Below are 16972 nucleotides of genomic sequence, written 5' to 3'. Positions count from 1 at the left end.
AAGGCAAAATCTTATTGAATGGCGAGTAATAACAATAGTGAGGAAATATAAAAAAATGAAGACTCATGAAACCAAAGACATTGGTCACACATTTGTACCTTTCTATTTCAAATGGAGACAAGAAGTCTGGATGATTTTGAAATCATGACAGAGTCCATTTTGAAAATTAAAGTCATTTTCTACCAAGAAACTGATCCCCTAAGTTATTCATTATGTTTCTCCCATCCTTACCAATGACAGCAGGAGAGTTTCTAAGTACACTGTGCACCCTGCCATCCACTCTTTGCGGTTTAGGTGTCTTCTTTCGGATGACAAAAGGGGGTGGAGGGTAAAGGAAAAGGAACTTTTTGAAGACAGAGGCATATACAACTTATCTACATACCCCTTCTGCCTTTAGAAATGTTTGTCATTCTATTTACCATTAAGTATACAGGAAATGAGATCATGGATTAAATTAATTTCTTTCACCAACTGTTGGTAATTTTAAGAACTGTTGAATAAGTATGCTTTTAAAATAGAATAAAAATTAATACAAACAGCTACCACTTCTTGAAATCTTGTATATGCTATATTTTGCATGCACTATTTCACTTATTGAAATAGATGCTCTTATACCCCTTTTATGGATTTTAAAAAAAGTTTGAGACATGGGAAAGCTGAGATTTCAACTCAGGTCTTACACTAAAACTGGTGTTTAGGTTTTCATGACTTTGGTAAAATGACAGGCCTAGATCCTTAATTCAGAGTGAAATGCCAGAGAGGAGACTGGGTTTCAACTAAGCATGAGGAAGGTTAGGGGGTGAAGAAGAGTGTAACAGGTGTGTGGAGGGATTGAAAGCTCGCTGCCACTGGGAGGGTCTAAGAAAGAATGTCTGAGGAGTTCTCTTCACAAAGGGCTGAGATCTATCACTGATTTGGAAACACAACTTTCCTGGCAATGTGTGCCATACAAATACAACCCACGCACAAAATAGGGAAGTGCTGTTTTCCCTTCTTTTCCCTTCTCTTATTGGAACTGCCACAGGAAGCAAGACATGATAACTGAAAAAAGTGCCCAAGCGTGATACCGATGGCTCAGGGATATTTTTGTATTGTCCTTTATAACCCCTTCCAGTGGGGTTAGCCCTCAACATACCGCCAGCATTTCTTAGTTACTGTATTACAGATGATAGGAGGCAGAAGAGGAGATTTTAGTGAAAAGGGGTTTGCAGCTCAAGTTCCTATTAAGTAATAGGAATCAATAAGTATTGTTGAATGAAAGAGTAGCACAAACTTGACTGTTTGTAAAGGACAATCGGGTAAAAATGTGAAAATAGTCTCCTCTTAAAACAAGTCCGATAAACAATGATCCACACCTTCCATTATTTCTTGACAATGTTCAAGACTTGAGTGAGAAAGTAAATGTGAAAATGCTTGGTAATGTTTAAAATACATAATAAGCATAATTACTCTTACTCATACTTTTAAAGAAAGCTGGTATTTGAAAACTAAATCATTCTGAATGTCAAGTGAGTGTTACAGAACACTTGCCTAAGAGGCTTTTTATTAAGCATATATGTTTCCCCCAAAGAATTTTTGGATGCATCAAAGGAAACTGGATAATGAAGGTATAAAGAGACGCATTCCTTCCAAACTAACCATTCACATTATATACAAGACATTTTTGTGACTAATATTTCACTTACTTTGGGCTCCTGGGAGATTTACTTAGCAACAGAATGTGAACAGTACTTACTAAGGAGGTATTGGTAGGTTAACAAAGAGAAAACCCATGCTGTTCTACGCCCCACTTCATTCCAAATATCCTGACTCATTTAAGTCCCCACACATATTTGCATTAATCCTCCAGGAGCCTCATTCTTCTGCTGCTTGACAACTTGCTTTAAATACAGCTTTCCCATATTTTCCACTTAAAAAATGTGTTTAAAAATAAATTTATTGTCAAGGGAAAGAACTCTGTGGGCCTCATCCCAAACCCCAAATTCAGAGACATCCAAAAATAAGTCCAAACCTAATGAGTTGACTGTCTGAGTAAAAAATGAATTCATGAGATCAAACAACTTTACTCTCTGCCTTATTATAATAACAAAAGTAATTTGTTACCAGACACAGCTTTAGAATGTAAAATCTGCCCTCCATACACATGTCCACGTCGAAGCGTCTCCTATCCTCCCTTACCTGTAAATCGGGTCCATAAAGAAAGGAGTGGGTCTAGCGTGCTGCAAGGAACCATCTGATGGGGGTCTTGGTTCAATGTTGCTTCCTTTCTTTTCCCCAAACACGTGGTTTTTACGGGGCTCAGTCAGCTTTGTTCCACTGGCTCTACTCCTACTGCCCATACTTAGATCCAGGGGCTGGTCTTGGCTTGTGGCAGGTGTTGCTGGAGGCTTGGAGAGTCCTGGAGTCAAGGGTTTCTCGTCCTTTCGCTTAGTGGTGAGATCAAAGGGAGACTCAGAGCTTCCCTTCTGCAGTTTCTTTACTTCACTTGGTGATTGGGGTTCCATTTTCAAAGGTAACGATCGCAAGTCTCTATCAGGAAATGGGTACATTGATTGAGAGAATGCTGGAAAAAACGGGAGGGGAAACATGGAAGGGTAAGGTAAAGCTCCAACTTTTTTGTCTTGCAGCCCCACCAGTCCTGTTGAACCAAAGTATTTCTCAGCAATAGAAGCAATAGCCTTTATAGAATCATTCACAGCTCCTGACACCGCAGTCTGCTCCTCTAAAGATGGTGAGAAAATGGAATGATTGCTGTATTCTTTCTTATTATGTATTGAAGCCAGATTCTGAAGAGGGCTTACTTTGTCTTTGAACATTTTACCATTTTCTTTAAATTTCTCTTTATCACTTTCAATGTCACTTTCCAGATCAGAGCCCGAGGTTGTTTCCAGGTCACTGCCACTTGGCGTACTGACATCATCAAGGTCACTACTCTCTGACTGGTCACTGATTTTCTCAAGGGGCCTCTCTTCAGAGGACCTCTCGGGCTGGAGCTCCACTGGCTTATTGTCCCCTACAGATGGGTGTTTAGATAGTGCCTTCAAAATATCCTGTGTAGCTGGCAGTATCTGAGGATGTGTCATGAGGGGACTTTGACTTTTGTTTGTCTGTTCAGTACTTGATAGTCCTTTAACAGGAGAACTAGCAGGTATCAAAGGAGGCCTGTGGTACAAGCCGGAAGGAAAAAGACCAGGGAAGCTAAAAGAAAATCCAGGAGCTGTTGGAAAGGTAAGACCAGCGGGATGCCTATTGGCACCGAAATAGTCAGCAAGGCCCGGGTTGGCATGACTCATATTAACCATGGACGTTTTATCCATAGCGGGGGTTCCAGGAAGTGAAATGCCTTGGCCAAAAAATCCACCTGCCGCAAAATGGTTCTTGCCCTCACAAAACCTCCTGTGTTTATTTAAGGAAGACGTAGTGCTGAACATTTGTCCACAGTCTTTGCACTTGATTTGGGTTCTGCAATCAGCATGCATGCGCTTATGACGACAAAGGTTTGAAAACTGAGTATAGGATTTATGGCAGACCTCACCTGTGTGCAAACAACAAAAGAGAATCTCAGGCTTTATGGCAATTGCTGCTGAATTGAGCAAGTATCACAATTGGTTTACCCAGAATTTCAATTAAGAAGCCAGGAAAAGTTGTTGGAGGTACCAATCTGGGTGCTCCAAACACAAAAATCCCCATTTCACTAGATTCCAAAGCAAGGCATCCAACCTGACAAATGTCTTGAGGCAGCACAAATATTCCATATATAAATATATATAAATATTTCTGTCATCCCCACTACATCATATTTTGTATCATATTTGTATACTTAAATATTTAGAGAAAAGTCCAATTCCAGTATACATCGATTTCCCACCCAATGACTACCCTAACAGAATCTTAAAAATTAAAATTCTTAAGCACAAAACATACCAGGAACCCCATTACATTTTTAGACCACCTTGCGAATTCTAAGTCTTAGCACTGAAACAAAATAAAACAGCCTTTCTCTAACTGGCAACTTTACCTTTATTCTCTCTCCCCTTGGGGGAAAAGCCTGTGACTGTTCTACCATTATTTAATTTGCATTATATCATACGCTCTCATCATTCACACATCAAAGCCACATAACAATGCACATTGTGTATTCTGAGACATTTTTAACAATCATTTTCATGATTTGAGAAAGACTGACATAATTTACAATGGCTCTATTTTAAGACTGCAAAGGAAACTAAATTGAATGTGGCCCATCCTGCATTGCTGGTTCCCATGAACTATGATCACGTCCTCTGACTTCCCCTCACACCAGCGGTTGTGCTAACCTTCCTGCATTTATGAAACCCCCGTCCTTGGGAAATATGTCCACTTGTTGTCATATCTTCACCGGTTATCTCAGGGCTTGACTTCTATGGGGTTTAGCCAATTATGGTAAGCAGGGGAGGGTGCTCAGAGTGCTCTAATCCAGAAAGAACACAGCAGGGTGCGGCTGGGAAAGAACCCGCCTCCTGGGGCATTTGCCAAAAAAGTAGAACATCTTCCTCCCCACGTATGTGAAAACAGATTTAAGTGTATTTTGAGACCAAGCTTCATAACCTTTAAGAACTCTGTTGTTCGGTACGAATCCCCCTCACTTCGCAGTTCGGCAGGATTATCGTGTCCGTTTCCTAAGCATCACATTTTTAAATCTAACTTTAGTAGAGATGAATCCACTTTATGTGTGAGCTTACTGTAAACGATTCTGGGCACATTTAATACATGCAGAAACATGATACGCCTTGTCGGTAGTTACTGAAACAAATTTGTATAAGAAATTAAATTGAAGACAAAACGCAACATTTATTGCTTTCATGGGATGATCTCCTTTAAGCACAGAATGGTTGAGCTCCTGAGTTAAAGCAGTAATTGAAAGAGGAAAAAAAAAAAAAAAAAAACCCGAAGCAGATTTTACAGATTTTACAGATGTTCAGTCATGCAAAATTCACCCAAAAGTTGGATTATCCCACACACCACCAAACAGGAAGTACCAAGTGATCCCATATTTCTTTTACTAATAATGATTAAAATGCGCTGTGACATATATCAGGGTACTTAGTAATGGTAAAGGAGCTTTCAGCTGTGGGATGACTCATAACATGATAGAGGCCACAACATGCATTTAATGGGAAGAGAAGATGTGAGTGATTTCTTTTCAAATCATCCTACTGGAATATACTGACCAGAGGCTGCTTTAAAAGTATGTACTCTTTAACCATATACAATAAATATACATGCTATTTAAATTCTTTGATACACTAATTAAAACCATATGATGCAGAGGGCAGAAACATGAGGCTTTCACTGGTTACATTAATTCAGCTATGAGCAATAACAAGAAATAGTAAATAAAATGTCATTGGAATAATAAAAGTGCACTCATCGGGAAAGGAACACTTCTCCTCTGGGCATTAAAAGGCGTTGAGAAAATGTCTTGATGGGTCTTCAACCACGGTATAAACTTTTGAAAGGTTTGCAATTTTTGGCAAAGAAATGTCGCTCTCTAGACTTCTCTCTTAGAGCCAGCTGGATTTAAGAAATCAAGACCTTCTCTATCTCGGAGTAACAGAAGGTGCGTTTGACTTTCCTGGTTGTACCCCCCGTTACACAGATGAGCAATGTCTGTGTCAGGTCTTAAGAACGGAGAATCTGGGATGTTTCCCTAGGCAGGGGCTTTGCTTTTCTCACTTGAAGGTCTGCCCTGGCCCACCACAAACCACCAGGCCTCCAGGTGAACGGTTCAACTGATGTTGAAGTCTATACTCTACTGTAATTTTCTTAGTAATAAGGAATTAGCCAGCAGTTAACATTGCATTTTTCTACTTATTAAACAAATTAAGAGGTATTTTGAATATGTTCAGCCTATTAGAGCATGTGGTTTCTATTTGGGAAGGCCGGAGGTTTCTGTAAAGGCAGTGAGTAATTACCTTAGCGCTGGTGACTTTGGGCTCAAGCTTGGCGGTACACTGTAATAAGAGACAGTTGCCATAAACACACCAGTGGGGGTAAATCGTGGTGTGTGGCCTTCTGGTGAGAAACAGATATCAACTCTAGGTGAACCTCCTCTACTCCCAATCTCCACACCAACTCTCCTCTTTTGTTCTGAAATTACATGGCTATTATTCATAATTACCCCATGGTTCTCTGTCAGATTTTATATTTGAAGAATGCCATCTGCTATTTAAATTTACCAATAATTACTGAAAAGGCATTCATGGCAAATAGTTGCACAAGCTGATTGGAAAGGGACACCCTATAGTGCTTTAAAATGAAACACTTGACTTCAACACAATTAAAATTCCAGATCCCAGAACCTTCGATGATAGGAATCTGTATTTTCTGACCTTTGGTTTAAATAATAGAGAAAGCATTAAATGGGTGATCATAATTCGTTTGACCTATTTTTTTTCCACCAAAACACAGTAAAAGTCTGTTTCTGAGAAATCAGAAAGAAATGAGTTATTTATGCCCGTAACACTTTCAAGTATATTTTTAAGGGCGTTACGACCTAGAGTCAGAAATGCCTTTATGAGACAAGAAGTCTAAAATTTCTATTGTATACTTTATTTCCCGTGACTTTCAACAGAGCTTCCCCAAGGGAGACTAGAGCACCCTTTTGTTTATCAACTAGTCCTCTTCACTCCACCCAGGGAATAGAAGAACACAGGAGCAAAACAAGACTGTAGCATAAGCTGGAAAGGGGGAAACAAAACAAAACAAAACTCAAAAAATAAAAAACTCCCTTGATGCATGGAAGCACAAAAGAGGACTGTGCCGAGATAAAAAGGAGGAGGGTTAGTCTCTGGTATCTCCATGTTGGTACTAAAAAATATTTTTTGCCTATCAGGTCCTGTAGTAGTGTCTCATACATCTACTACAGAATTTTACATATTTATCAGAAATAAAATGTGTTATAAGGGTTCCCAAGTCAGAGGTTTTGCCATCTATGGAGTGTGCTTCAAACAGTTCTATGCTCGTCTGGATCCAAAATCAGTCTTGACCTTTGTGGCACAACTCAGTGAGTCACTGTGTTCGTATGCCCCGCTGAGCAATGGATCAAAAGAAGTCCAGAGTCATAGCCCAGAGGAACCGAAAACAACTGATTTTCCTTATGAAACATTTCAGCACAATACAGGGAACAGGAGCGGGTGGACAGAAGAAGCAGCAAACCAGCACTGAGTTTTACTTTATGCGGAGCATGTTACTAAAAAGTACAGGGATGTTCCAAGTAGTTGGTCGGACTGGATGTCCCCTAAACACACACTACCTGTAAATTTGCTTTAGTTCGGTGGGTTATAGAAGCAGCATGTCCAGCATCAAAGTGAGAATGTTCTGCTTTTCAACTAACTGAGAATTACTGGCTGGCAGTCTGTGATTGGTAACAAGTGTAGATTAAGGGGTATTTTATTCCCTCTCCAGCACAACACACACACACACACACACACACACACACACAGTCCTAAGCCTCCTTGCCAAGTGGGGTACTTCCAGCCCTTTCTGATCCATAACAGGTTTTTATCACTTCACCTCCTTTAGTGGCGTCTGCCATTTTCAGCGTGAGACAAATCGGGTTGTCTCTAGTAAATCCTACAACCTGGAGAGGCTTCCCATCCATTATTTAATGACTTCTCCCTTCTCTGCTCATTATTGATTTCATCTAAAAGAAAACACCCCAGGGATTATAGACAAAAAAACACAAAACAAACAAATAAATAAACAAAACCAAAACCCCTGGATCTGGGTGTTACAAGATTTTCTTGTAACAGAAAACAGCCCTACTGGACTGGACCACAATGAGCTAATGCAGAGACCCTTCCATGGCCACGTGGCCACTCTCCTGATCACAGTGCCTTTCGGATGAGAGAAGGATGCAGGAAGGAGGGCTGGAGTGTGAAAAACTTACAGATAAAGGGCTTCACACTGCTGTGGATGTGCTTGTGTTGTTTGAGGCCTGATGAAGTGGCAAACGTTTTGCCACACTCCGGGCATGCGTGGGCCCGGGCACCAACATGCTGAGAGCGGATGTGCCGCTGAAGGTTGCTAGGGTCCGTGAAAACCTGCTAGGAAATGAGTACTGATTAATCAGGAAACTTAATTCAAGGACACAATAAAGAAGACCAGGAATGACTCGAGAAGGAATTTTATTTGTTTTGCTTTTGTTTATTTGTTTTCCCCAAAGACCAAAAGAAAGTCATAATTCCAAAGCGTGAGCTCCTCTAGGATAGGGACTGTAAATTATTCAGCTCTGTATCCTTAGCATGAAATGTCCATCAGTATCAGTTGAACAAAATAATTAATGGCATGATTAGACCATGTTCAAGATCTTTTTGATCCCATTTAGAGTGATTAGAGTTGAACAATAAAATGCCAGCCAAGACATGATTAAAACTGGTGTGCTATTTCCATCCTCTAAACCAAGACACACTGGGTACAAAATTGGAGGGGAATTTTACTAAAGTATCTCAAATCTATTCAAGGAGCTCCCCCAGGAGTTAAAGCTAACAAATGTGTTTCAGCAAGTTACCATGAAGCTAACACCATTCCTTTAAACACTGTACTAAAAAAAAAAAAAAAAAAAGAAAGAAAAAGAGAAAAAGAAAAAGTCACCTATACTTCTGGGAGCAAAACATCTCTAAAGATAATTTCCAGTGCCACAATTTCCCCTGATATGAAGAAAGATATTCAAATGATATGAAAAGTTTTTGGAAATAGAAATCAAATTTAATGACATGAGGACATCTTTTAGTTAATTGAGTACCGTGAAGATTAAATGATGCGAACCACTGTTCTCATATTTCAGAGTCAAGGTCAAGACGGAGTGCTTTCCTTGCACCCCTATGCTGTTCAGCAGTGGCCACTAAGGGACTACGCTTTCAATTAGAACCAAGTCATGATTTATGTAGGGACTTGGGTGGAAAAATCTGCAAATGCAGGAGTCTCCTATTCTTTCTGAATAGGCATTCAGCAACTTTATGTGACTTCCTCACAAATTGCTATTAAAAGAAATCAGTAAATGTGCATTGGATAAAATTTTCGTTCTCCATAAGGCTATAAAACAACCCCACACTGGCAAGCCAGTAGCGGAATGAGGAATTTACCAAGGATGTCTGACACCTAGTTCTGGAACTCACCATTAAGCCTCACTTCCTCCCTTACAAAAATAAAAGGACACCCACTAAGTGTTTTTATACACTGTACTAATGCCTTTTAGCATACAACACTCAGTCTACTTTTCTCAAGATATTTATAGTTTCCCCTCTCAAGGCTTGTTTTTATATATCATAGCAAGTGATGGATTAAGAGAGAGCAGGATGACAGAGAGAGGCCAAGTAGTCTACAAATTCACTGTACCTTGGCACAGTTTTCACATTCATAGTGCTTTCCACTGTCATGTGACATCTGGTGGCGAATTAAATTGGACTTCCAGTTAAATGCCTTGGGACACTGATCACACTTGTATTCCCTCTCTTCAGTATGTGACAACATGTGTTTCTCCAGGCTGTTAAGAGAACAATTGATTTAATAAGACATGGTGACAAAGAACACATTCATAAACAGAATGTCATTTTATTAGTAATCCAACTGGCAATTAAAGAGAAAAGAAGGAAAAGTGGTGAGGTGAGGAAGATGAAGAAGAAACAGGCCTACAACAGACAAAAGAAAATGTATTTCTCCTGGACTGTGTCTCTTACTAACACAGAGAAGTACCCTTGTTAGAAAATAAATTGGATACAGCTATCAGGGATTAGTTGCCAGTTCAAGGGCATGGTCAACGACTAGTCGTTTGCCAGTTCTCGATTCACTACACCATTCTCAGGTCAACACATTTTGCTCATACCCACTCAATTCAAACACAAACACTCAAACAGAAGATCCTCAAAAATGCTTAAGAACATGCAGGCAGGGGCAGCTGGGTGGCTCAGTGGGTTAAAGCCTCTGCCTTTGGTTCAGGTCATGATCCCAGAGTCCTGGAATCAAGCCCCGAATCGGGCTCTCTGCTCCGCAAACAGCCTGTTTCCTCCTCTCTCTCTGCCTGCCTCTCTGCCTACTTGTGATCTCTGTCTGTCAAATAAATAAATAAAATATTAAAAAAAAAAAGAACATGCAGGCAGGTATTCTATCTAAAGCCTATAACCTCTATATTCAAAAAGGTACTTCTTTTTCCCATATCACCGTATAGGAAAGTAAGCTGTACACTAACCATTCAACAAGCAACTTCCCAATATAACCCTGGGATGATTGGATGGATGGTGAAGCAGAGGAACCGATGGATGCATATGGATATACACAGATACAAAAGGGTATATATATAGTGCCTATGAATTAGGGAGGAAAGAAAAGTGTATAATATTATAAGCAGATGTACTATTAAAGGCCCACAAAAGAAAAGCAGTTAGAAGTTTCTCATAAGCATAATTTCTCTGATTTAAAATTTAGGATATTTTTGCTTCTCAAATATTTCCCTCTCTTCTAAAACTTGTATGTGAAATCCGCAGGAATGCAATGAAAAGCAATTATTATTGATAATGGATTGCTATGATACTCAGATGTTTATAACATGTTTGTTAACTAAGCATAAACAGATAACACACTGGGATACTACCCCAAATAAGGTAACCAGAGTTCCTTGGAGAAACAGCCTGTTTCAAATTTGAAGCCCGAGATACACAAGATGGGCCCTGAACATCTTGTTACGGCAAACTGCAAGAAAGTTATAGATTGTGTCAAAAGAATTAAGGTACCAACCTGAAAAGACGCCCACTGACCAGACGTGAGGAAATTTAAGCATCAACAAAAATAGTAATCTCATCATTTAACAAACAATATTCAAAATCACACAAGCAAAGCCTCACCGGTCACCCGTGGAAGATGCTAAGAAGCCAAATCCTTATTCTGAAAACTAGTAAATAAAGGGGGAAACTCACCCACGTGTCCTGCCTTTCCTATATGAACTGAACTTCAGGGTGAGCAAATAAACAATAAATTCTCTCTGCATAGAATTAATATAGATAATAATGAAAGAATGATAGAAGTAGAAAACATTCATTTTATAGCACATAAACAATTAGTACACTTAGGCAATCCATAAATAAATCCTCTGCCTCCTGAAGGAAATAAACCATAACATCAGTGAGGTATTCTTCCTAAAACAATGAACCTAAATCTGATTGAGGCTTGGGATATTTTACAGGAAGTAGAGAAGATGGAGAAAGATTTTTAACACCAAGGGGATATGATCAGTAGAATCCAGACTGGAGCAAATGCTACAGTAAAAAGCAGTTTCTTCTATAAATAAATTTTAATGAGGGAGGGAGGGAGACGAAATAAAGAGACTGACTAGAGGAACTTATAAATTAAAAGAGACATAAGAGATATGCCTACTAATTGCATTGGTGGGCCTTAGCATGATCTTATTTCAAACAAAAAAACTCTAGAAGTAATGAGATAAGCGGGGGAATTTGAACACTGATTTTATATTTTGTAATACCAAAGAATCATTATTTTTAAAGTGTGGTGTTGAAACTTGTATTTTAAAGAGTCATTTTTTTTTCTACAGATACATACTGAGCTATTTATGAATAAAATGACATAATGTCCAGGATTTGTTTCAATAATCTGAACGAGTGTAGCTGAGACAAGACTGGCCTTGTATGATAATTATCGAAACCGAGTCTATGGGGGTTTATTACACCGACCTCTCTAGTTTTGTATATTTTGAAATTTTCCATAGTAAAAAGATATTTTAAAAAAAACTACTAAGCATGTAAGCACTCTTTCTTTCCCAAGTTTTATTTTTCTGGGAGATGAATACTCTAAAATTCAAAGATCAAGTAAGATGCCTGTGTGCCTAGAATGCATCCAGAAAGTTGTGTAGACTGTGTGCGTGGCAGTGTGCATTTAAAAAAAAGTGCCCTTTCTCATATTTGATAAATTAGAAATATCTTTCCCTATTTTTTCTCTTCATCAGCTTCCTCCCTACAACCCTACTCATAGTGGCACGTGAACTTACTTTTCCTGCCCCATGAGTCAGTCGACTTTGTAATGCTGCTCTATTTGAGCACAAATGGTGATATCTCTGTGAACAAAAGGTACCAGGAGAGTACAGGTGTGTGGAGTCACAAGAACAGCCCTATCTTTATCTACAATATGTAATCCTCTGTTTGTTACACAAGTTGAAATGTTATTAAGAGAGTTAAGAGAGAGATACCATCGACTCCAGTTAACATTGAACTGAGTCAGGGACATCTTCTAATCACTGCATAGATTAATGTTCTCCTTGTCATCCTCAGCCACCCAGGAAGGCATGCCACTCTATGACATACATTATATTCCAGTGTGTGTGTCCAGTGGTAGAGACTGGCCCATACATGGATTCTTATTCCTGTGCCCTAAACTCCAATGACTGATAGAGTTTCAAGAGTATACTACACGGCATACGGGGGAAAAATAAATAGCAGTGCAAAGGGAACTTTCCTTTCTTTGTTTCTTCTACTCCAGCATAAAATCCATACTGTTCCATGGAATTATCAGCTATCAGTTCATCAGTGACAGAAAGAATAAAAAAGCGAATGGTTCTTATAGAAGAAAATGTGCTTTTCTTTCACAAACATAGAAACCATCTGGTCAGTTTTTAGTGAGGCTTCTTTCTCTACTTTCCATAGAACTTCATCCTAATTTATAGAGCTTTGCCTAGTTTTCTGGGTTCTTTTAAACTTTTGCATATCAACCTTTGCTCCTCGCTATTTCTTTGTGGGGTAGCAGGGAAAGGGGTATTTTTTTTCCTCAACATTTTACGGAAAAATACAGAATAATTACCATGTCAAAAAAGGATTTCTCATTTGTTTAAAATATAAAGCAACAATATAGGATTCAAAAAAGTGGAAAATATTTGGGGAATGTAGGTTCTGCACATGGCTAAATTATTTAACCAAAAATACCACTTAGATGGTTGACATCAGGTTGCATAGTGACATGCTAGATCCATCTGGCTGAGCTATCAAAAAGTAAGTTTTGAGGGTTCATCCAAAACCAGATAATTAGGTTTCCTTATTGTTTTCCACTGAATGTTTGACTGAATGAACCAAACTGACAGTTGGTTTTGGCATTAAGTAGCGTTGACTCGGGCTCAATCCTACAGCTAGCTAGTCAGAGTAAGAACCTCTCCCCACCTAAGTGTCGCCATACGCTTCTAGTGGGAAGTAGGAATTACATTTTAGTGTTTAGTCCACCAATGTTTGTTCCATAATGCTGTCCATTAGCTCTGATAACAAAATTGAAGGAAATATACTTCATCTATGGCATCAGAGATACTGCTTTATATATAAATACTTCATCCACTGGTATTTATTACTTTCATTTCATTTTTTAATTTGGTCACAGTTACATTTATAAGACATGCTAAGACTTTATTTTTATTACAAATCTATGTTTTATCAAACATCTATAGTAGATTTATTCTCTACATGGATTTATATTAAATAACAAAGAGGACTTTAAAGGGTACTGGAAAACCCTTTTTGTTCCCCTTTAATCTCTAAAAGCTAAATTAGGCCTGAACTTTCAAACCTAGAAATTCATTCTTTTGACTCAGTCTCCTCAAGGAATGGGTTATACTTGATGCTTTTTAAGTTACTTATGCACTAAAATCAATGACTAGTATGAAATCCGTCCTGTAAGAAGCCTAGCCAGAGAAGAGGATGCAGGGCAACCAAGAGAGGGAAAGAGAAGAGAAAAGAAGGGAAGGCACTAAGGAAAGAAAGGAAGCAAAATGGTCAAGGGCAATAGGTGGGGTGTCCAAGATAAACCCTGAGTAATTCACACTCCTGAGTAAGGCCAGTTCATACACTACCATTCCCACCTAAATTCAACATTATGCTCATTTGAAATTCTGATTCTAGGTTCCAAGGATCATTTCTGGATTTAAAAGCAGAGAAATCAATGCAGTTATTAAAACCGTTTGTGGGCTGAGGCAAAAAACCACTAGGTAGAAACAAGCAGAAAATCTATGAGCTGGTTATATAGATCCCTGATCTGAAAGGCTGTTCTGTAGCAAATTACCAATATAGTTTTCCAAGGGTATGTTCCAGAGTTGCTGTTTTCTCTAATAGTATTTAAAAAAAGTTTTTTAAAAAAGTTCAAAAGCCTACCAAGATTAATATATTGCTGATTTATGATTTTTACTTTGTTAAAAATAAGGATTAGAGAATCATTTCATTTAGATCAAGTTTCTTTTTTCCCTTTTAGGAAACAGGACATTTTCTTCATTGGGAATGATTTTCTTACTCTTTTATATATGTGCAGTTTAGATAAATAGTTGAAATGAAATCCACAGGTGACACATATCTATCAAAAGATCATCATTCTTTCATTAAGTCTATACCAGAACCAATCTTTTTTTTTTTTTTTAATCATCTAGATGTTTCTAGAGGCAGCTTTACTGTTTGGCATATGATGACTTTAATTGGCATCAGTGTTGTTCCAGCATTCTTGATTCTCCAAGTATATTTTATGCTGCAACGTTAAGCTTTCAGTTACCAATAACACTGTGTAAACAAACATAAACACATTATTTTCTGTCTAGCATCAAAATAACTATTTCCAACTCCATTTAAGTGTTTTACAGATAAGAATTTCCAGTGAAAACTGATTTCTGAAACATGCTGCTAGCACACTTCGTCAGGTTCATCGCAGTTCCCAATTTCCCATCTGCATACATTCTGAAAATTCAGCCTACCGACTGTATAACAACAACACCTGACGGCAGAGTAAATAAACATGTTCCCTAGTGCAACAAGCCACTTCTAACCTTTGCAAATCGGGGAAGACTTGGTCACATTCCTTACACTCCTGGATTGCATGTATGTCTCGGAGATCGTTTTCACTTTCGAGTTTTTGTTGAAAGTCTTCTTCCACCATTGAAAATGCTGAGTGAGGGGTACTGCAGGGGAACTTCTGGTGATCTGCCAGTTCAGCCTTGGACTCAAAGAGCTGGTCACAGTCCTCACAGCGATATTGCCGTTCTTCTGTGAAAATAATTCAGATATTACGAGGCCTGGGCCGATCAGGAAGTGTCAACCACAAACCAGCAGTTAGTTCTCATCGAATTATGGAAGATGTATAAGAAATGATTTAGTTGTCGTTTCCACCACTTCCATTTTAACCTGAATTAAAAATAATACCTGTAGAGAAGCCAGGACACAACCTAGCAGGATAATGTGGTTCCTTTGGCTACAGCAGAGCTTCCTTACCAGAGCATACGGCTTAAACCCTTCCAGGAGTTAGTATTCACAGGACATTAGAAGTAATAATAACCACTGACCGTGCATCATCTATTTCCTCAACCCCATTCACGGATTAGTGATATTTCTCAAAACCTGATCATGAGAAATTATATGTCGGATTTTTATCCTGTTCTCACATGAGGCTACTAAAGCTCAGAGAAGTTTAGTAAGCAGTCAGGGATTACAGATTCAAAGGGTTCTGCCAGGATAAGAATCCATCTGTGTCTCATGCCCTTCTCACTGTGCCATGCTACCTGGAGGACACGTGGGACACCGAGTCCCGCTCTGAGTCCCGCTTATACCTGGTTAATAGCAGTAAACGTGGGATTTTTCATTACATTCCTCATTACCACGTAATGGACACAGGATGTTTTCAGTATCCTTCGAGGCTAATTTACATTACCCTAGGGTCAGTGCTAATTGGCAGGACCCTGTTAAAGAGCAAACATATCATGAATTTGCACTCTGAATCAGTAAGATAAATAAATGGTCATAGCGGGAACTAGCGATAACAAGGTTATAAAGTGTCAGGCTAGTGATGGTATTGTTCCTGTTCTTTCCCTCCGAATTGCTTTTAGACCACTCGTGAGGTCATACTATGCACACATCACACAGACACAATCACAGAGGTATTGAAAACAGCTCACAATCATGAAAAGACACCCAGGGCAACATGATCCATAATCCCTGTTTTATAGACCTACAGCCAGGACCTATAGCCAGTGGTTCACTGACTGAATGTTTTTGTGGGAATATTTTAGTCACCAACAAATGCTAGGCATTTTGCTAGGGAATGACTATATAAGAAACTCAAGGGGATACACATGTGAACAAATAGAGTGTGATATATTTTATGACAGATGCATGCACAGAGCCTAAGAGAGCCCAGAGGAACATGTCTAATCCATCTAATCTGAGGGAGAGAGGTTCAGAAAAGGCTTTGTAAGGAGCAAGCATCAGCCAGGTGAAGTGTGATGAGGGAGGACATTTCAGGCGGTGGAAACAGTGTAGACCAATGGTAAAGGAAAGGAAGAGCATGGCAGCTTGTGGAAAGGCAAAGCTATAGGGGAAAAAAAGGGCAGGTTGATAGGGTGCATGTAGGGAAGCAATGGGAAGTGAAGTAAGAGAGGGTAGCAGGTCGCTAGGGGCTTCTGGGGCTCCTGCTAAGAAGGGAACAGAAAGCCACTGAAAGTCAGATAGCCCAGCTGTAGCATGGGAAGTTAAGTAGAAGTCAAATGAAACATGACTGCTGTAACCCACACACAATACTGGTTTCATTTAAACTAAACCAGTAACAGGGGGCCCAGGACGGTAAAGAAACCAGTATGTAGATTTAATATGTGTGTCAACTTTGGACTGTGGAGGGTTAAGGAAAAGGGGGTATTCTAAAGTAAATCATATCAGCTCAAAAGTCAGGTTTCTCGATGACATTTTTCAGGCAATGGAAACATTTCCTTACAATCTGTCACACTATTCACATATTTCAGATCTACATTTAGGGTGTGCCTGGGTGGCTCAGTTGGTTAAGCATCCAAATCTTGATTTTGGCTCAGGTCCTGATCTCAGGGTCATGATGAGATTGAGTCCTGTGCTGGGCGTGAAGCCTGTTTAGAATTCTCTCTCTCTCTCTCTCTCTCCCTCTGCCCCCTCCCCCCCAACCCCTG

General features: G+C 39.2%; 1 protein-coding gene across 3 annotated transcripts in view; it reads right to left on the bottom strand.

Moving 5' to 3' along the window:
• LOC111148284 (MDS1 and EVI1 complex locus) overlaps positions 1-16972 on the bottom strand; it is a 283164-nt gene that overhangs the window by 28835 nt on the left and 237357 nt on the right. For 2 of the 3 annotated variants that reach the window (XM_022504768.1, XM_022504776.1), the window contains 4 exons: positions 14834-15050; positions 9379-9526; positions 7931-8084; positions 2179-3535 (listed from right to left, as the gene is read on the bottom strand). In XM_022504768.1, coding sequence (XP_022360476.1) covers positions 2179-3535; positions 7931-8084; positions 9379-9526; positions 14834-15050 — 1876 coding nt within the window. Of the gene's footprint in view, positions 1-2178; positions 3536-7930; positions 8088-9378; positions 9527-14833; positions 15051-16972 lie in introns of all 3 variants that reach the window. The other variant, XM_022504785.1, reaches the window with a different exon arrangement.

Source organism: Enhydra lutris, unplaced genomic scaffold, assembly GCF_002288905.1.
Source record: "Enhydra lutris kenyoni isolate GAN:26980312 unplaced genomic scaffold, ASM228890v2 scaffoldscaffold2, whole genome shotgun sequence".
Classification (NCBI taxonomy): Eukaryota; Metazoa; Chordata; class Mammalia; order Carnivora; family Mustelidae; genus Enhydra; species Enhydra lutris.
The sequence above is the reverse complement of the archived record's forward strand: the minus strand, read 5'-3'. Positions and strand labels throughout refer to the sequence as shown.